The sequence below is a fragment of the Catharus ustulatus genome, chromosome 23 (genome assembly GCF_009819885.2).
Source record: "Catharus ustulatus isolate bCatUst1 chromosome 23, bCatUst1.pri.v2, whole genome shotgun sequence".
Taxonomy (NCBI): domain Eukaryota; kingdom Metazoa; phylum Chordata; class Aves; order Passeriformes; family Turdidae; genus Catharus; species Catharus ustulatus.
In genome coordinates, this window is record NC_046243.1 from 6,286,331 (window position 1) to 6,307,633 (window position 21,303).

The window sequence follows — 21,303 nt, forward strand, 5'->3', positions numbered from 1 at the left end:
GAGCTGCGGGGATTGGACGATTGGGTGGGTGGGCGGGGCCAAAGTTCCGAATAGTCCCGGTATTGCCGGGGATCCGCGGGAGTGCCCGACTGGGAACGCGATGGCGACCCGAAGGGAGCTGGTCCCGGTCCTTGGACCGAGCGCCGTGGTGTGAGGATAAGCGAGGCTGGGGCGCCAAGCAATCCCTGCTCTAATTTTTTTAATTATTTCTATTTTGAGGTAGTTTTGATTAAACATTAATAATTTTTATAATAATTGTTCATAATTTTGTGCTAATATTATTATATTGATGATAATATTTACATTATATATTGTAGAGCGTATTGTATGTTGTAATATAATATTGATACAGGATGCTATTTTTTTATATATAATAAAGCATAATACTAATTTAATAATTTTAATTCTACCTTTTTTAATTAATTCTGTTTTAATTTAATTTTTAATCTGGCTTTGATTCTGTTCCTGCTCCAAAGAGGCCGCACAGCAGCAGTTGTAAAGCAGACATTGTGGTCTCCTTCGATGACACCTGATGGCTCAACTGTCTCCCTGCCGGGACTTGCCACTCGGCAGCAGCTGGCTGACAGTGATGGTTGTTTCTGTTTGTGATAACACAGGTGTGTGTGAGCCCGAGAGGCGCTGATGGGAGCTCAGAGCTGTCACAGCCGTGGCTCGTTCCTGGGGAGGGGGCTTGGTGCTCCCCCAGCCCATCACACCACGCAGTGTCTGCAGCTCTGCTCCTGCACAGCCAGGTCCTGCCTGGCACTGAGAGCTTCCAGCCAGGCTTTGGGATCCCTATGGCATCTGCTCTGGAGAAGCAGATCACACTGGGGGAGTGGTGCTGGGAGGTGACAATGGCTTCTTCACGGAGCTCATCCCTCTGTGTGAGGTTCAGCCAGAGATGAAATCCCTGCTGGGCTCTGTGGTTTGTGTTCTGAGGGAGGTGATGGCAAACACTCCAACCCCAAGGCTCAGTGGTGTCTGCAAAGCCAACCCAAACATCCTGGGAGCTTTAACACATTAGCAACCTGTCCCAGCAGCTTCCTGCGTGGGCTTTGACAGCATAATAAAATATTAATACTGATTGTAACTGCGGGTAACTGCCTTGAACAGGTACCAGAGTCAGCTGGGACCTAGAGGGGAATGCCAGGTCCATGGAAAACTGGCACTGAGGAGAATTTACCACACTGTGGTCAGTGCCCCAAACTGTGGATGTACCTCAGTGCACAGCACAGGCCTGAGGGGAAGAAGAAATGGGGTCAGTGCCTAAATCTGCTGTGGGCTGATCCCAGCAGTGCAAGGATTCATTTTCCTGCAGTGAGACCCTGTTGTCCCTGCCTGCAGCTGAGCAGTTCCACTGTCCCTCGACAGAAATCACTGTGCCAGCAAAACAGCACTGGGAAGAGGCTGTTAAATACTGCAAACACCTCCTGTGCTTCGAGGGGCAGCAGCCAGAGCCCAGCAGGTGACACCCTGAGTGGGCTGACACTGTTCTGCACAGCTGGAAAGGTGCCTGGCCAGGAGAATCACCCAGCAGAGAATTCTGTCTGAAGGACGAGTTTTGTGGGGGATTCTCACTGCTCTCAGCTTCCTAGATCTCTGCTCCATGGCATTAAGGGAGTCTCTTGCAGCAAGAAATGCAGGAAATGCAACATATGAATTTAGAGGGAAATAGCTGAGGGAGACAGTGAGGCAGTGGCCGTGCTACTCCGCTTCTCACCATTTCAAAAGGGGGAGAAAAACAAAGCAAAGCTCCCCCAAACCAAGCACAGAGGTCATACCAACTCCTCTGCAGATCTGGGACTAAGGGGGACCACAGCCCCTACCTGGCTGCTCCAGAGCCAGCCCCAAATCCCTGCCCACAGCCCTTCCCTGGGGCAGGGAGCAAGGAGTGGATCTGGGGCCTGGGACACGCTCTGGAACCAAGACCTTCACTGATGATTCCCTCATCTCCTGGAGTGAATCCTCTGGCTTCCAGCAGACAGAACATCTGTGTCTGGAGTCCCTGGGTGGGTTTAGGAAGGGGCTGGGCAGATTTGGCTGCCCAGGCTCACCCTACTGCCCTCCCCACGATCCTGCAGGCTGGCAGTAAACACTGAGGAAGGGAGAGATGTATTGCAGCACAGAAGACCAGGATTCATAAAATAACATCTGCTTCTGCGGGCACTTACCACCCTGAGTGATCCACGTAGGGGTGACAGCAAAAAAGCCATCTGCAGATGCCTTACAAACAGCTTAAGGAGTGCAAAACAAAGTATCCTTAGAAGTGAAAACAAGTCAGGCGTGGTTTCAGAACATGTGGGTTTTTCTTAGTCATATATAGTGAGAGCAGTGATATTAATGCATTGGCAGAGTATCTAATCCAGCAGCAACAATGAAAAGTATAAACAAGTCAGGCTGTGACCCCCTGCTTGTCCCACCTCCCCCTGCCACCAGCTCCCCTGGGGCTTCTCTTCCAGCCAAGCAGCCCTGGGGTCTGGGACTGCCCAGCAGGGCACAGACCCTGCCACAGGCACTTGGGGACAGCTCTGTCACCAGCGACGGGTGACAGAAAGTTCCTCTTGCTCCTGTGAGAGATGAGCAGGACTGTGGAGAGAGCTGGGACCTGCTCAGGGCTGCTGTGGAAGGGCTGTCCCACCATCCAGGAGCCGCTCTGGCAGTCACTGTCACCACCTGAGCTGGCACTCAGCCCCTTTGCAGCTACACCCCCCACACTCAGTCAGACCAGGCTGCCCACAGCAGTCTCAGCCATCTCAATCGAGATTTAATCTTGGTGCAATAATGAAATAGCAAAGTGACAGCTCAAACCGGTGCCTCTGAGGGACTCAAAGCAAAACTTTGGGTTGTATACCCTCACAGTGTGTGTGCAGGAGAGTTCGGGGTCACCAGCTCCTGCTGTGTCCTGAGTGTCCCCTGGCCGGGCCAAAGGTCCCCAGGGCCCTTTGTTGTGCAAAGGCTGGGAGAGGCCTCAGGCTCCTCCTGAGCTCATCCCACAGCTCCGGGAGGGACCGAACGGATTCGTGATCAGGGCTGGGAGGGGACAGCAGCTCAGGGCAGCCACAGGGTCGGGGGGTGACAGAGACTGGATGTAGAAGGGTCTGGAGGGGTGACCAAGCCCTGGGCAAAGATGGGGTGGGGGAGAGTGACAAAGTGCGGAGGGGTGACAGGGACAGGGGGGTGACAGGGACAGGGGGTGACAGAGCTGACAGAGCCTGGAGGGTGACAGGGTCAGGGAGTTGACAGGACCCAGAGTGACAGGGTCTGGAGTGTGACAGGGTGTGGAGGGTGACAGGGTCCAGGGGGAGGTGAAAGGGCCCGGGAGCAACAGGGCTCAGGGGGAGGTGACAGGGTCTGGGGGATGACAGGGTCACGAGAGTGACAGGGCTCAGGGGGAGGTGACAGGGTCCGGAGTGTGACAGGGTCCGGGGGGTGACAGGACCAGGGGGAGGTGAAAGGACCCGGGAGTGACAGGGCTCAGGGAGAAGTGACAGGGACCGGGGATGACAGGACCTGGGTGCGACAGGACCAGGGCTTACAGGACCAGGGGTGATACGACCCGAGGCTGACAGGGCCCGGGAGTGACAGGGCTCAGAGGGAGGTGACAGGGCTCAGGGGGAGGTGACAGGACCGAGGGGTGACAGGGTCCAGGGGGAGGTGACAGGGTCCCGGGGGAGGTGACAGGACCGAGGGGTGACAGGGTCCAGGGGGAGGTGACAGGGCTCAGAGGGAGGTGACAGGGCTCAGGGGGAGGTGACAGGACCGAGGGGTGACAGGGTCCGGGGGGGTGACAGGACCGGCGGTGCCGGGTCCGCACGAAGCCTCTCGGGGCACTGTCTCCGGGCGAGCGGCGCCTCCGCGGCCGCTCATTGGCGGGAGGCACGAGCGAGCCGTTTTCCCATTGGCTGCGCGCCGGCGGGCGGGGCCAATCGCGGCGCAGCGCTTTGCTCGCCGGGCGCTCACACCGCATGGCCAACGGAGCCGCTCACGTTGCGCGGGGAGGCGCGAGGCGGCGGCGCGGGCTCTGATTGGTGGAGAACCTCGGGCGCTGGCCAATGGGCGGGGGCGCGCGGGGTGGGGCGGCCGTTGGGCCGGCGCGAGGGCAACGGCCGGAACTCGCCTCAGGCTGCCCCGCGCGGGCCCGCGCCGAGACCGGCCCGGAGCCATGGAGGTGAGAGACGGGGACCGAGATGGGCACCGACCTGGGACGGGGGTTGGCTGTGCTCCTCCGCCCTTCACGCACCCGGCGGGCCGCCGTGGCTGTCTTGGGCTTGGCCCCGTCGGCGCTGAGGAGGCGCCGAGGCCCGACCAGCTCTGCGCCTGCCCTCGGCAGGTGTTCGAGCCCCGCTGCCCCTTCGGGCCTCGACGCCCTCCCGTGTGGGGGCAGGTGTGAGACACAGAACTCAGGCCTGTGGGGGAAATACCCATCAGCATCCTGAAAAACACCTGTTTGGGAAAAAAGGGGTAAGGTGTGGGTTTGGGGGTGTCTTAGGGCTGCTTCTGGCCCTACAAGTTGGCCATTGTTCTGTGGAATCGCAGACTGTGTGAGTGTCAGGTGTCCCTGTGAACGGTGATCTCTGAGGGGAAAACATGGCACAGTAAGCTCTGGACATAGAGCCTAGCTCAATAATAACTCAGTGTGTTCACTTATTTGGAAAATGTGCCAGAAAGCCACAGAAAAATACCTGGGTGTAACGGTGGTGTGAGCTACAATAAAGATCGCTTGGTGCATCCTCAGGGAGCTGCAGAAGGATGTGTTTCTAGAGAGCAGACCCGGGAAAACCGGGTTTTCTGAATTTATTCATCATTCCAAATGAGCTGCTGTGATAATATGCCAATAACTTCACTTTTCTATTTGTTGGCTAAAGTGAGTTTTAGTTAGCCAGTTTAGCTTTTCCTTGTGTGCCTCACCCTTGGGAGAAGAGGAGAAGAGCCCTCAGTTTTTGTGTGTTCTCATTCCTTGCTCCTGCTGGCCTGTGATTTCTGGCACTTGGTGGGGTGGCCCTCCAGTTGGAATTGTTTCTCCCATAATTACACAGCTCTCGGGGTGTGTGTGGTAGGAAATTTCCAGCCCCTGATATCTGGAAATGCACATCCGTGCCAACTGAAACAATGTGTGGGAGCAGTGATGGAAGGACAAAGAGGTGTCCAGGAATATGTGAAGGTTGAATAATTACCCATGGCAGGGGTTGGAACTGGATGAGCTTTAAGGTCTCTTTCAAACCATGCCATGATTTCTGAGCATCCTTCTGTGTTTGATGTTCCTCTGGTGTTGCTCTGATGTTGGGAAGCTCAGCTGGTGGAAACAGGGAAAGTGCAGATTTTTCTCTTGATCTGCACCTTCTCTGTCTCTGAACGCCTTTGGAATTTCTTGTGCTTTGGTAGGTTCAGCTTTTCCTTCAGGGTAAATAGGAAAGTGTTCTGCATGCATGTATAGAACCACGTCCTGGTAAACTCAGATGGAACACAATCCAGCAGTAAATTAGAGGTGGTAAAGAAGTTCACATTGGTATAAAATCCACAACTGTCAGCTCTGTTTATAATTGTATCTCTATGTGTAATTATAACTGTGTGTGATGGTGTCCCTGTCCCCCCAGCCCCTCACACCATTCCGTGCTCTGATGTCCCTGTCCTCTCCTGTCCCTTCAGCCCCTCACACCATTCTGTGCTCTGATGTCCCTGTCCTCTCCTGTCCCCGCAGCCCAACGTGGCGTTCCGAGGCGGCGGCCGCTGCTGGGGCAGTGCGGAAGCGGGCGGGAGGCCCACGGACGTGTTCAGCACCGCCCTGCCGGGCTCTGCCTCGCTCTATGGCTGCTACAAATCACAGGTTCGGTCGGTTATTGATTACTTTTATAGATCCGTAAGAGTTTGGGTTGCTTGTGAACAAAATGGTTCTAAAGTGGCTGTTTACACTGGTGAACATAAATCAGTGCTTTGATTTAACGGGAGTAAATGCTCACCTCTGTGACTTCCATCAGTGGGTTTTCTAATGCAGTCACTGATGAAGCTGTGGGGGATGTTTGTTAAAATGGTATTTCAGCATTGTTTGGTGAAATGTTCATGGTGATTGTTCTCCTGTTGGCATAAACAACTGTGTGCAGAGTGAGGAGCAAACAGCTCATTTAGGAAAACTGGAAAGTGGGTAAGGAGGAGAGCCTCAGCTATTTCAGATTATTTCTGTAGTCCAAGTGTTCGTATGAACCAGTTCTTAGTCTGATCAGCAGAAAGTGCCAGGACAGTTAAATATTTCAGCTCTCTCTTGGACTTTTTGCCTTTCATAGCTGTAAGCTTTTACTGAGGTAAAAGACTCAAATGAAAGTTCATTCCCAGTACCTTCAAGACCAGACTTGCTACTTCTTCCATCCAGGACTTTTTATTTTGTCAGACTCCTCTGCTGCACAAAGGAGTGTATCATGAGTCTTTAACATTTAACCCTGCAAAAACACCATTTATTGTTTCATTTATTGAGAGCTAAGAATGCCTATTGTGTCTAAACCAAACAGATAAGATAAAGGTAAAGATGTTCCTTTTCACTTAAGCAGCCTATAATGCCTTTCATCAATAAAAGAGTTGTCTGTAAGTTTTCTTCAGTACCTTAATACCCTGTAATGATGGGGAGAAAGGGGATGTAAATCCTAACTCCTGGCAGGGATGAGCCAGCAGAAACTGGAGCAGATGTTTTAGGCTAACATTGTTGCTGGTTTTAAGAACTCTCTAGACATAGACAAAGTGTCAGGTTGAGGAAGGAGGTGTTGCTTATTCTGTGCATGGTGCCTGGGGAAGTTTTCCCCAAACTACCAAAGAGTGAAAAGTGAGAGAATTTAGACACTGAAGTTTGCATGAACCTGCCTGTGTAACCTACAGTTCCTGCCTGCTTAATGCAGCCTTAAATAAAATATCCCACTCCATCTTTCTTTGCTCCTTCCATTACCTGATGGGTTTCCTTAGTGTCATGGTGGATAGTAAGAAAGCATTTCTGCTGCTCTTTTTAGCTTCTTTTAGCCTTTGCAAATTTTTACATTTTAGCCATTTCTGAAATAACATAAAGCTCATACCCATAAGGCTAGGTTGTATAGTTGAAATTAGAATTTAGGGGTTTTATTAATTAGGGGGGTTTATTAGCTCCTGGGGGTTGAATGAGCTGGGTAAATTTACAAACACAAAATTAGAATGTGATTTAATTGATTATTTATTTCTGTATCTTCAAAGGGAGTACTAAAGCATACCCACTTTTACCCATGTATCTGAGTATCATTTTTATATTAATCACTGATGGAATTTCAAAATTGCAGCTGTTCTGTTTCACATCTTGGCCGAAATCTCGAATTTCAGTTGTATTTCCTTCAGCTATTGTTCCTGTGCTGACACCTGTACTTTGCCATCTGTTTGTTTCTGAATGGGTGCATGCTCTGTGTCCTGCTGGATACATTGTGGTTCCATTATTGATCACGTCTAGAGCAATAATAGCATGAATATCATATACTATAGTTTTAAGCATAGCCAATGTTAAATGATACTTGTTGTTTCCCTACCTCCTGAATTACATACAGGCTGATTTCCCAGATTTGAGGCACTTTGGGAGGTGTTAATGGTCAGGGCTTTCCTGTTACCTTTCCTTTTATCCAATGGCCTTCTGCTACTTCTTTATCTCCTACAGCTCAGCAATGGTATTTACCTTCATCCTCCTTATGCATCAAAGGAAGTTTTAAAGAGTGTGTGTTGTCAGATTCCCATCTAGTTACAACATTAATTAATAATTTAAAATCTCTTTCATCCTCCTTAAACCATCGTACAATTGATTTCTTGTTACAGTCTTTGATTGGACAAGAAAGAACAAAAGGATTGCCTATATAAGTTTCATATTCAGAAAGGTTAAGGCAATTCAGGGAAACTTGTCACAGTAACAGTCCTAACCAATGGAAAATTATACCAGCATTATAGCAAGTTTGACAGCTGGCACTGTCTTGGCAATCCTGCTCTGTGCAGTTCTGTTTATCTAAAATAATTACTGCAGCTGGAATTGGTGCTACCCCTTGAGAGCATTCAAGTTCTGTGTAAGACAGGACTTCTTCCCAGGCACAGTTTATGTAGTTACTTTTAAATTTTTTTAGTCCCAGAGGTCCAGAGGAGGTGGCTTCTCACTTACCTGGGCCTGTAGTTCTCTTCAGTCCTGAATGGTGGTCCCACAGTTTCTCAGCTGTGTCTGCTGTGAAACGAGCCTGGTGTGGTCCTTTCCAGTGTTCCTTCAGTGCCTCACTGCTCCATGGTCTTAGACCCAACCTCCCCCCTGATGTCATGAACAGGAAGGTCCAGATCAATCAGATTTCTGCAGTGAAAGTATTTGTTGATAGAGGACAAAACTCTCCCTAGAGAGATAACATCATTTCACAAGTGTTCTTGACCCAGATATTCACAGAGAGTGGTTTGTAAGACAATACCTGATAAGGTCTCCTGTATAGAGTTCAAAAGGACTGAGTTTATCTCTGGATCTAGGTGTTATTCTGGCCCTCAATAGTGCTGGTGGCAACATCTCAGGCCTCTTTGTTTTGTCCTTTATTCTCCTGTGATACTTGGAGGTTTTGTTTGGGCAGGGCCAGCTCGATTGGTGCAGCCTCAGGTGTTCACTAAATGCAGGTCCCAGTGTTGGAAGGTCCCACCACCCACTGCTGTCTGTGTTTTTAACATCCCACTGTACTGTTCAGCTTCCCCAGAGCCTGGGGCTCCATCCCCAGTACAACAAAGCTTGGAGCAGATTTGTTTCCAGCCTGCTGTGGGCAGATCTATTGTTAACCCTTTGTGCCTCATGTTTGTTGGGTGCCAGTTAAGGAATGGCACTTCCCAGTCCAGTTCTCCCACTGAGGCTCTCCAAATCACACACTGATATCACTCCCTGCTGTGCCACGAGAACTGAGGCACTAAAGCAAAGATCACAGGCTGAGGTAAGAACAATTTACTGGGAGCAGCAGTGAGAGAAGAAAAGGAATGGTAACAGCAACAGCACTAATGATAGAGGGTACAAGAAAGGATTCACATGGAAAGAATTCCCAGTGGTACTGGATGGTTCCCTCCAGCACATTTCCTCAACTGAAGGATCCCCTTCTCCCTGGAAAAGAGCTCCTTGGCAATGAGGTTAGGTGGGACAGAACAGCTCCTGGGTCCTGGCCATGCCCCTTCCCAGCTTCTGCAAAAATTAACCCTGTGCTGGGCAGAAGCAGGACAGTTTGCTGACACACCTGTAGGTATCCTGTGCCTAGGAATGGTCTCTTTCAGTAGTACCTCACCTACTTCCTCAGCCTGGTTAATTTGGCAGGGAAAAGCTTCTGGCCCCCAGGAAATTATCAACTATTACCAGTAAGTATTGATGCCTATTCTGCCATGGCAGGGAGAGAAGTTGATTTGCCAGTAATTTCCTGGTGTGTTCCTTTGTTGGCTTGTCCTGGGGGAGGCTGAGGCTGGATCTGTGGATGCACACTGTGGTTCACTTTTCTTCACTATACTTTTTGTGATGCCTCCCATTCCAGTCCCAAGGGTACAGAGTTTTACATTGTTTTCCAAAAACTCTTGAGCTGTTCTTAAATCTGTGTGGTAAAACAGTCCAGCATAATTGAGTCTTTGGCCCCATTCAATGCAAACAGCTTCTGACTTTGTGTCCAGAAAAAGAAAACATCTTACAAGTCCAGTATCAATACTTGTTACTGTGCCTACCTAGGCCTTTTTGGGGGTCTCTGGTGATCACTGGGTGGTTGGGGAGGTGCCCCCAACTCATTTTCCAGCAAAGGTCATCTCAGGACACACAGAAGACAAGGCTGAGTAACAAAGAAATTGTGATTAGGAGCTCAGCACCTTCTTCTTAAACAGTTGCCAGGGAGGATGTAAAATACAAAAGCTTTCCATAAGCAACACTTGTTTTGCTCACCTGAGAGCATCTGTTTGTGTTCAAAAGAGGGGTGAAAGCTGAGAATGATATCATCAGCTTCCATCTGCAACAGAGAGCAAGGGAAGGGACAGAGAATTCTGCTTAAAGACATGAACATGGCCTGAAATTGTTGTATTGAAAGCGTGTGCTGGTTCCTCCAAGAGTGAGCTCAGTTACAACCATGTGCAATGACAAAATGGCAGTTTGATGTGTTTCATATTAAATAAATGCTTCCATTGTACATTAAATGCAGAATGAAGAAAATGTGGAGTTACCTCAGGCCTACAGTTCTTCCCTTTCAACATCAGAGTACTCTGCACCCATGGATCCTTCCCTTTTGTACCCCCCTTGGTCTGCGTGTACAGATGACACCAAGCAGCCTGCTGCTCCTCACATTAACCTGAAGTCCAGGTACTCATCCTTGGCAGGGGCTCTGTGTGTGTTGGAGTAGATGGATTATATTTTTTTGTTTAATTTAACATAAGAAGTACTTTGAATGAAGGAATTGTTTTTATTAATACCCAGTTGGTTTTCAGGATTCAGCCCGAAAGGAATGATTATGGCAGTGAAACTGATTTGTATGGACTCGTGTCAAACATCTTGGAAGAACAAGACAAACCACAGCCGTGCTTTGCTGAGGGGTGAGTGAGGTGCAGGTGACAGAAACTCCCCTCTCTGATCTCCCTGTGCTCCTGAGTCAGCTCCACCTGCAGCTGGCCATGCTCTCTGAGCTTTCTCCCCTTCTCCTTAGCTTCCAACATTTTGCTTGGGATACTCGGAAGCTTTTCTCAAGGCAGTTAGATTGCATGGCAGCTTCTGGCTCTCTGGTATTTACAGAACTTCTTAATTGATATTTTTTAAATAAGATCATAACAAGTGTTGTGGACATGCTGTGTTCAGATAAATCCCCTGCATGTATGCTTTGGTCTGTTTTTTTTATTTTAATCAAGAGTGAATTCAGACTTTAGGTTTCTTTCTTAATTAATGTAAATTCACAGAAAAATTACACAAAGCACAGACGCCTTCACATTTGCCTGAGCTGGCAGGAGAAAATTCCATGCAACATTTTAACATTTCTTGCTGTTAGTGCTACCTAAGAAATATTTGTGTATTTAAATGTCAAGTTTATTTTCCTCTATTCCTGCACCAGAAGAGACAATTCCATAGTCATAACAACATGACACAGACGGGTGCAGGTCCAGCAACCCCTTACAGGTCTAAGAGACAAGACAGGGAGCCCAGCTCTCAGGTTCCCAAGCCAGACACTGCTTTTCCTTTCTTCCCAAACAATTCCAGTGATTTCTCTGTGTGCTGTTATGTGGCTGAAATGAGGGAAAGCTCCAGAGTCAGTCTTGATATCACGAGACAACTCAGTAGTTCCTTTGCTATGGACAGGCAGGGCTGCTTCAGATGTGGCCTGCCATGTCTTCTAGGCACAATTTCCCCTTTACTGAGTCTGTTTAAATTCTCCTTGGCAGTCAGGGATTGATGGTGCTGTGTTAATTCATGCTAATTAGTGGAAAGAAATGAGTGTGCTGGGATGCTGCCTCTGGCTTTACCTGCAGGAAGCAGTGCAGGCCAGTGTAGGGCACAAGTGAGGTGAGACAGAAGCATTTTCTCTGGAGTGCTGAGCCGTGGCTTTGGAAGACTGAGGGCAGTCTGGGTGCCCAAACTTGGTGCTGAACCAGCAGTATTTTGGTGATGATGGACAGGACTGACAGACCAGGATTTGATGTGTGCTCATCCCTTGCAGCTTGAAGGCCTGTCCATAGCTCCTGAGCTCTGGTGGTGTGCTTAGACAAGGCAGAATGAGTTTTCTCAGCTAGATGTGGGAAACTGAAGATGGCAGGAGTGGGTGGAAGTCAGACATCTTGGAAGTTGAAGTCAGTCAGATATCTTAGAATCATTTGAGAGAAATTATTCTGAAATAATTAGTTTCTTAAACCTTGTTTTGTGTTTTTAATGAAGAGCAGCAGCACAGATGGGTGTCTAACCATGTGTTTCTTGTTTCTCAGGAGTTGCCCTCCCACCCTGAAGTCAGTGTGGCCAGTGAACACGAGCAGAATGGAGCACCATGACCTGTTGCCAGAGGCCAGGAGGGCAGTTGTTGGAACAGTGCCCCAGCAGGGATTCTATGGCAGTGAGTCCATCCCTGCTGCTGACAAGCAGTTCCTGCAGAGCCCCACCCTGGTGGCACAGCAGAAAGCAGATGATTGTTACCGCGGCTTTGCTGCTGTGGACCTGGAAGAGCAGAGCTTGTACTCCAGGGGTGATCGTGGCAATGGCTGCAACTTGCAGGCCAGTGAGAGTATGAAGACAACATCTGTGTATCAGAACTACCCCTACCTGAAAAACACCTTTGCAGCCCAGGCTGGGTACTCAGAAGCAATCAAAGACTCAGGAGCTGATGCTTATTCTTATGGAAGGGAGAAGGTGTGTCCCAAAGGAGGAGATGCACAGGTGCACCCAAAGCAGGCAGAAACATTCCTTCCACAGTGTCACAGGTACAATGAGAACACAGATTATACCAGATACACTGAATATTCTCATGCTGGTAAAGCAAAGCCCAACAAGGGCACCAGTTGTAGCCTCCAAGAAAACAGAAAGCTGGTAAATGGAACCTCTGAGGCACCATCTCTGGATGCAGAGCCCTATGCTAAATTATTTCAAGTTAAATCAGGAACTCAGAAAAAATTTGAAGATACAATTTCAGATCAGCATGAATTTACGTTTCCCAAGTCTGTAGGACTTGTATCAGAAAAACAATTTGCGAGCGAATCTTCCTTCGGCACTGATTTTGGGCAAAAATTTGAATATGGACTAAAATCTTTTGCAGCTTGTCCAGGGAATAATGGTGTGGAAAAGCAGCAGTTTTCCAAGGCTGATCTTCAGAATCCTGAATTCTATAAATCCCTCCCACTGTTGCCCAGTGCAGCAGTCCCCTCAGCAGGCTCTAGTGCCAGGCCAGGGTGGATGAACATCCAAACCAAAGCCACGGCTTCCAGCCCCTTCCAGAATCCAAGTCCTTTATTGAAACTCAATAATCAGTCACCTGCATTTCCAAAAAGCTCTCGTCATTCTAATGATGTTTTCCAGTTACCATCTTCAAATTTGCCTTTAAATAGTAATTTACTTCACAAGTACTGTCAAGACAACCCATTCCTGTCCAGCCTTGACTTCGGCTACAGCACTGCAGAGCGAGCTCGAGCGGCTGCGTGCATGGAAGCCCTGGTTAGGGGAGGTGAAGAGAACCTCATTGAGTACCTCAGTGAGAAGAAGTTGAAGCAGCCAAATGGATTCTGTGACAGTTACTTGGCTCAGCAGTTGGGGATCATTGACAATCTGAACAAACAGCGTTTCCAGCTGAAGCCGCAGAGCGAGCACTGCGATCTGGAAGGGCAGAGCCAGGCGGATGGAGCGTTTCAGGACATGTACCAGGACTTACTGGAGTCTCAGGGACAGCTGCATCTGGGGGCAGGGAATGGGGACACCGGTGCCATCGGTGCTGGGAGCTGCCTGCAGGCTCCAGGCATTCCCAACTGCATGGTGGGTGACTTCAGGCGGAACCGGCAGCTGGGCCCCAGCACCTTCCCCGTGAGGTCTGCTCACCTCTTGGGCCGGTCCGTGGTGCCTGTGGTGGAGCCCCACACCTTGTTCTCCCAGGATGATCTCAAACGCCTGTACCCCTGCTTTACAGAGAAGATGTACAGTGACAGCGCCCTCTCTGGTTTTGTGTCAGCATTTGGATTTCAAAAGCAAGTGAAAAGCCGCAGCGGGCCTGCCAGCGAGCTGCATGTCAGACTGGAAGAGTGTTATGAGCAGTGGAGAGCTTTGGAGAAAGAAAGAAAGAAGGTAAGGAAACCAAACTAGAATAATATCACAGATTTGATGTAGATTGCATCCTGCTCAGTGCAGTCACAGATCATGGGTGGTTCTGCTCTTAGGAGTTGAAATGCTTGATGGGACTTCAAAGTTACAAGTTTGTTTCTCTGTGTGTTTTGGGACAGAAAGTGAAAGATGTGGAGACTTGTAGCCTGGCTGGAAACATAGCTAATATTGTATGGAACATTGCACTAAAAGCAGGAATTCAGGGGCTTTTGCAGTCCCAGGGCTGGGGAAGGTGTGTTCACAGGGAACTAAGATGTGTTATACCTTTTTATTAATACAGTAAATACAGTGCCTCTGGAACTTTGAAAATCCAGTAAATATGTTTTGGATTGAAACTAAACTTTAATTCTTTAAACTCATTTTTTTTAGGAGCTACACTGAATTCCTGCCTCCTGTTTCCCCAAAGGTTTAAACCTAAGGTGTATTTGAAGGGGTTCTTTTTTTTCCCCCAGAAACAGAGGCTGAGGGAAGGGTCATTAATTTGAAACCCTTGCAGTAAAAGGCTCAGGTAGTGCTGTGTGAAGCTCTACTAAAAGCAGTTGCCTTTTTTGGTCTGTAGGAAAACCTGTCTTCATTTCACCAGCTGAGATGGGGTTTGAATTTCAATACCTGGGATTGTCTGTGGGGAAAGCTGGGCCAAATGTCACCTGGCAATAGTGGGACCTTTGGGAGTTCTCCTGTGCCAGCACCCACAAAGAAACCAATTCCAAGAAGATGGAGCATGGGGATTTTTTTGATGGTGTTTCCTGACAAAAGCCAGTGGTTGCTTTGAATAGAGGGGCTGAGGAGGAGTGAGCCCGGCTTAAGGAGGGGAGGTGGTGTTTGGGGTGCATGGAAAGCACAGGAGAGAAAAAGCTGGTATGTGCATGGCCAGGGGCCATGCTGGGAGAAATTCAGCTTTGTCACAGAATCCCACAATGGTTTAGGTTGGATTAAGGACCTTAAAGTTCCCTCAGCCCCACCCCTGCCATGGCAGGGACCCCTTCCACTGTCCCAGGCTGCTCCAAACCCCATCCAGCCTGGCCTTGGACACTGCCAGGGATGGGGCAGCCACTGCTGCTCTGGGCATCCTGTGCCTGGGCCTCCCCATCCTCCCAGAGAACAATTTATTTCTAATATCTGGTCTGAAGCTGCTCTCTCTGTGTGAAGCCATTCCCCCTTGTCTTGGCACACCATGCTATTGTTAATAGTGCACCACTATGAGACCATCCAAGAACTGCAATTTTAAATCAGATTCAGACAATTCTATGTTGTTATGGGTGTTTCAGAGTGACATAACAAGGGGATGAGAGAGATGGAAACTTGGAGTCTTGCAAACAGTTTTCAAAATAGTTTTCTGATGGCTAAATAAAACTCAGAATCCTGGAATGATTTGGTTTGGAAGGGACCTTAAAGACCATCCAGCCCCACCCACCTGCATAGGCAGGAGCATCTTCCACCAGACCAGGGTGCTTAGGAAAAAACCTTTTGTAGTTTAATCTGTGCAAAAATTAGGTTAATTGCTGACAGAGTTTTATTTTAATTTTATGTGTGAGATCCACATCTGTTTGGTCCTTTTTTTTTTCCCTGTAATTCTGACTTGCCTCCATTTTATTTCCAGGCAAAACCAGTACAGGCTGTAGTCAGAGTGAGCAGACATAGCACTGCTGGAACACGGTGTGTTGGCACGATTGCTTTAGTTGAACTGCTTTGAGTAAAGCAGTTGTTCACTTAAAGCAGGTGATTGTCTCACCAGAGGGTTAAATCCCAAATGCCTGAATCCTCATTGTCTCCTTTAAAAAACTCCAAAACCCTGATGGGAAGAAATTGAATCTGATATTTTTTCTTATTTCTGTAATGAAGCACGCTCTGCATGTACATTCTGAGGGAGTTGTTCTTTTGTTTTCCTGCAGACTGAATCAGCTCTTGCTAAGAATTTCCAAGGGAAGAAGGTTTCCAGTACTAACAACATTCCAATTCCAAGGCTGACATCAAATCCATCAAGGGTTGATCGTTTAATTGTGGATCAGCTACGGGAACAAGCCAGAGTGAGTTGTAGGACTAAAAAAAATCTATTGAACTTATCCCACAGAACTTAGAGTACAGTGTGAGATAGGTAAGATGATCAGAGCAGCTTTTCCCAAAATAGCTTTGTTCTTCAATGCTGTGCAGGGAATAACATTTCAGCAGGCCTTGTTAGAGCTTCTGCAGTTCTAGGGTGCTGTTTCCAGGGAAGCACAGAGGGGCTGAGGCTCAGTTACATCCCCATGTGCCAGGAGGATGTGGTTCTTGTGCAGGAGCATGCACATGGTGCAGCATCCAGTCCTGAGCCTGTGCACAGCTCTCAGGGCTGCTGCATTCAGAGCAGCTCAGCAGGGAAATATTCACTGTGGATTTGGAGACATTGGTGGAGGAGGTATTTGTGGGGAAAACCAGGTTTGGTTAATGTTTGGTAGATGTTGATGTATATATATTTGCTTGAGAGTCTGGTATATTTTATTGCAGAATGATTATTTGATGCACCCTCAGCCTGAGTTTCTGTTACCAGTTTGCTGTTTAACCCAGAGAGCCATAACCAGTAGGGACACTGGTCCCTGCTGAGCTCTGTGGGCAAACCATGGTGCTGTGACAGCCCCAGGGTCCATGGGGAGGAGGGAGCACAAACTCTGCCATCAGAGTGGTGAGGGGCTGCTGTGGCCCTCCTGAGCCCCAGACAGCAGAGCCATGGTACAGCAGAAACCAAGCTGTCCCCCCTGTCAGGGGCTGTGGGGTGACAGGGTTCTGGGAAATGTTGGGTTTGGAGGCAGCAGCAGTGCTGGGCCAGCCACTGGGCAGCAGGGGGGAGCAGCAGCCTGTCCCACCTGCCTCACACAGGAGGAGCTGTGTGAGGAGCTGTGCCTGCTCACTGCCTGCAGGACCTGCCTGCTGCTGCTCAGCCAGCTGAGGGATGGACTGAAAGACATGTGTGGTCTTTTTAAACTGCTGCTCTATGAATCCCAAAAGAACAGCCTTAGTTTCCATGTTTAGAAGGCTTGCCTGTCCTTGTCCTGGTACTTTAAAACTGCCTCCAGAACAGGGCTTAAGCCTCTCTCTCCATTTGAGGAACCAGACTTCAGGGTGTAGCACCTCAAACCCTTGTTTTAGGTAGTTTTAAGGACGCTCAACAGCACAGTGGGGCTGTTAAACCTGGATTCTAACATCAGAAAGCTTGGTGATGGCCAGAGAGGAACCCTGGTACAAAGGTTTGAGTGGAAGCTGGGTTGGCTGAATCTGGGACTAACTCTTCATTGTTGGAGCATCCGGTTAAATCCTCTTGACAGTCACCTGCATTCCTTTAGGACATTAAGTGTGGCCTGAGGAACATCCCAGTCTGGGGAGTTTTAGTTTCTCTTTTTCTGCAGACCAGTACCCAAGGTGTCAGCATTATGTGACTGTGGCTGAGGAGTCACTCACCACACATGATGGGAGTGGTGTAAGATAAGACAACAAAGATAAACATTGTCAGTGGACTAAACCAACCTGAAATATTTCTGAATGTTTGTTCTCAGCTCCCTTAGTGTTGAGTGTTCATCCCAAAGTGAGCCACACATGGTTCCACAGCAGCTTCCCTTTCCCAGTGCAGTGACTGCTGCTGGCCCAGGCTGCCCTGCACAGCACGAGGGCCCATCTGGGTTTGTACCCAGAAATTGCTCTGAATGCAGGGAAATGCACATTGTCCTGAAACCACCTTTTGTTCATGGATGTCTCAAAGCTGTACAGCTCTGGTATTAACAGTGAGCTGGGGTCATTGCTGGGGTGCTGCAGCTTTGCTGTTGTGCTTTTCACACCCAGCTGTACCACAGCTGTGTGTCTGGAGATCATCAAATCCCAGGTAAGAACTTCAAACTGCTGCAGCTGTAACTTCATTAAGTGTTCTCCAGAGAGAATAATGATTACCATGAATCTGTTCTGTGTAGTTAATTTTGCTGTAAGTGTGGATGAGTGCAGTGAACCCCTGTAAGATGTGACTGTTCACTAGGTGGTGACTCTGCTGGGGAAGATGGAGCGCCTGCGCAGTTCCCCGCTCCACGCCAACGTCTCCACTGCCCTGGATAAGCAGCTGGAGTCCATCCACGTGGTGCAGGCTCGCAGGAAGGATGAGATTGTCAACGCTTCCAGCCGGCAGAGGCACGGCCCTCCCCGCTGCCAGGATGAGAGAGGTACAGCTGTGCTTGTGTACCTTTGCTGGGTACACAAGCTTGCAAAATTAGTGAGGGGGTTGTAATTCAAGTTTGAACTTCCTTTTCAATATTAGAGCTTTGTCAAAGACAGGCTGGGTGGTTTTGGATGAAGATTTGAGGAGACACTAAAACTGGATTTTAGGGATAAATACGTTAAATCAGTTTGGAGGTGGTTATTCAATTAATGAAGTAGCAAGGAATAAAAATTAGTGGATTTTTTGGATAACACATTCAGGGATTGGAGATGTTACTAAGCTATTGCCTCTTGCTTCTCCCTGTCCCTCATATTCCTGTTCCTATGAACCCTCCAGCTCTGTCTTTTCTAGAACTTCCTTGGTATCTCCATGCTGAATCTTCCCAAAGTGACTGAGATAGCCTTGGGTTACAAATGGATTTCTTCTTCAAGCATCTTCTGTCACAGACTAGCATAATTAAAAATCGTATTTTGGATGGAGGCACAAAAATACAATGGGCAGAATGTTTTCATTCTTATTGGTATCCCATATAAACCAAATACTCAGCTTCATCTTTCCCCAGTGCACAGGCAGAGTGGCAGGTTCCCTTGTCTCTGAGATGGGAGTCAGGCTCCATTCCTGCTCCCTGAGCACTCTGACCTCCTGCCTTGTGGCAGAAGCTGTCTTACATTTCTGAATCTTCTGATCTCTTCTTCTGTTCTTTCTCCATCTCAATTACAGGGGTTGTTTTACTTCTTTGGGGTGCTCCATCATGCAGTTCTGTAATTCTCAAGTTTGCCTCAGAAGATACACTGCAGCATTCTTTTTCTTTTTCACCTGTTTCCCATCATTCCTGTTTCTCTTTACCTTGACTGAAGATTATGGGACTTGTTATGGTGAAGGGCTTTCTTTGGGTGTTGAAGCCTATGAAAATAATTGGCTTTACCAGGCAGTACCAGATCTGTGAGCTTTTGGAACAGAGTGGTCTGGGAAGGAGATGTCAGACCTGGAGATGCAGCTGCTGGGAGAGGAGGCTCTGCACAATGGGATGTGATTATTTACCTGGAGCTGCTGTAACAAACTCAGAACCTAAAAGCCACACACCTGCCTGGCTGTGTGAGGGCGCAGAAATTGAGATGCAGCTTTTACAAGCCTGTAAAGGGACCGAAGGGCGGGGCAGCCCCGGCGGCGCTGCAGGACTAAAGCTGTGTTCCCTCCCTTCCTCCCTCGCAGTGGTGCTCGCTCTGGCCGCGGCGCTCCGAGCCCTGGGGCTGGCCACGCGCAAGGTCCGCACCATGCTCTGGTGCGCCTTCCAGATGACGCTGCCCAAACCCTCTGCTGGCAAACGGGCTCGGGAGAGACTTCCCCAGGAGGGGGCAGCGCCCGAAGAGAAACGAGCGGAGACTCCTCCGGCTGCGGCCCCGGCCCCGCGGGGGCCCAGGGAAGGGGGTGCAGAGGGAGCCCCGGGGCCGTGCTCGGAGCTGCTCCACAGTGTGTATGAGAGAGGAGAGATGAATTCCTCCTAATTTTTGGTTCTTTTTAGTTACTTCAAAGTTTCAACTGCTAAAGTTCATATTTAAAGCTATATCTTGATGAGAAGTGGGATTTGCCTTAAGGGCTCTCAGGTTAAGCTGTTAACATGAGGGGCGGGGTCAGAATGTTGTAAAGCCAAACTGGTGAATGTTAACTTAAATAATCAGACTAATTCATTAACAGCCAAGATATTTAACTCCTGCGGCTGAAGCCTGGTGTTCAACTCTCCCCATAACTCCTTTTAGTTTTGCTTTAGGAAATAGGTTTTTAAATAATGATTCTTAAAGACTGTGGTGTGACAGGGTGTGAGGTTGGTGTCAGATCAGATTGTGATGTAAAATGGTTTCCTTATTGAACTAAAACCTGGAAACAGAAAGAAAAAAGGCTAGAAATACCCAATATTCATGTAAAAGTAGATATTTAAAATACAAATATTTATGGATTTGAGATTTTAAGGTCTACATTTGGGAAAGGCAATATGCACCAGGTTCCACTAAATTACCAATAGAGCAGAATTGCTGTGTGAAACCATGAATTTAGTGAATGTGTTCAGGTATTTGGAATGCTCTTGGGAACAAATGAACTACTGTTGTAAAGTATTTAAGCATAATCAAACTACGACAGGCAGACAGGATTGTCCTGCAGAGCTGTGAAGGAGCTTCAATAATGAGAGTTGTTTTTAATTTAACTTCAGAAAAGGTCGTGCCAAGTTCTGAAATTTGGATTTTCTTAAAGTTACTAGTTTGGTTTGAAATTTGATTGTCAGCTTCTAGACTTCTTAGTTCCCTTCTGCATTGGGGCAGCTCCCAGCACTGGTGTTTGCTTGCAGCTCTGTCTTTAGGAGCAGGAGTGATGGATTCAGCAGCACCCAACACTGGTGCTCGGGACAGAGCCCTGGGAAACCCACAGGCAGTGGGTCAAAGTTACTGAGTGACCATGCCTGCACACCCTGGCACTGACATGGCTCTGTTCTTCCTGCTGCTGGGAATGCTGGTATGCAGAAGGGGTGATGGCATCAGATAAATTGTCTTTAGATGATGTGCAGAAAGGACTGAGAAGGGCTCAGCAGAAGGTGGGGTGTGATCACGGCAACGGCCGCAGTGCTGCCGGGTCAGGGGGGCAGAACGAGCACAGCTGCCTGCAGTCACTGCCCTGGGCTGGTTCAGTTTGACCCAGGCTGTGTTGATGTTAAAGCAAAACTGATTGTGCTGACTGGAGTTGTCTGTAAGAAATAAATTCATTTTTGTTGAAAAGCTTTTGTTTGCAAGTGTGTTACCAGGCTAGGCTCCTCGGGCAGGAGCCAGCAGCAGGGGGAGGCATTCAGGCTGTTATGGAATTGTGTTCAGGACAAAGCAAAGGGGATGTGAAATCCCTCTCTGGAAAGAGCCATGACCATAACATCAGCCATGCCAAGGCAGCCAGAGTAGGGAATGTTTCTCCCCTGAGAATGTCTCAGCTCTGCATTGCCAGGGAAGGCTGATGCAGCAATTCTGTCATCTGCACTGGGAATCTTAGGGGTGAGTCCAGAGTATTCCTGCTCTGTAAATAACTCCTGCTGTCGGTGCCAGCTGTGCACTGCTGCCTGCTGTGAATGGAGCAGCAGTGCTTGGAGCTCCAGAAGCTGAGTTGCTGCCTGTCTGGGCACCTGATCCACAGCACAAACTGCTGGCATGGGAAGGGGGGAGCCCACAATCCTGGGGGCAGGGGCAGGACCATGGGCTGGGGGCAGCCCTGCAGCCCCATGGGCTGGGAAGCATCAGCTCACTTTGAATTTCCAACACCACTGGCTGCTGCTATGGATGCTGCTCCTGGCCAC

At 48.7% G+C, this 21,303-nt stretch overlaps 1 protein-coding gene across 1 annotated transcript; it reads left to right on the top strand.

Annotated features, from left to right (window-relative positions):
* Nucleotides 1–4,162: 4,162 nt before the first annotated feature.
* On the top strand, nucleotides 4,163–19,480 carry MEIOC (meiosis specific with coiled-coil domain). The gene is made up of 8 exons (XM_033078687.1): nucleotides 4,163–4,384; nucleotides 5,699–5,824; nucleotides 10,167–10,324; nucleotides 10,450–10,554; nucleotides 11,929–13,765; nucleotides 15,694–15,828; nucleotides 17,799–17,979; nucleotides 19,188–19,480. Exons 1-8 carry the CDS (start codon nucleotides 4,163–4,165, stop codon nucleotides 19,478–19,480), a joined length of 3,057 nt encoding a protein of 1,018 aa, XP_032934578.1.
* Nucleotides 19,481–21,303: the final 1,823 nt, after the last annotated feature.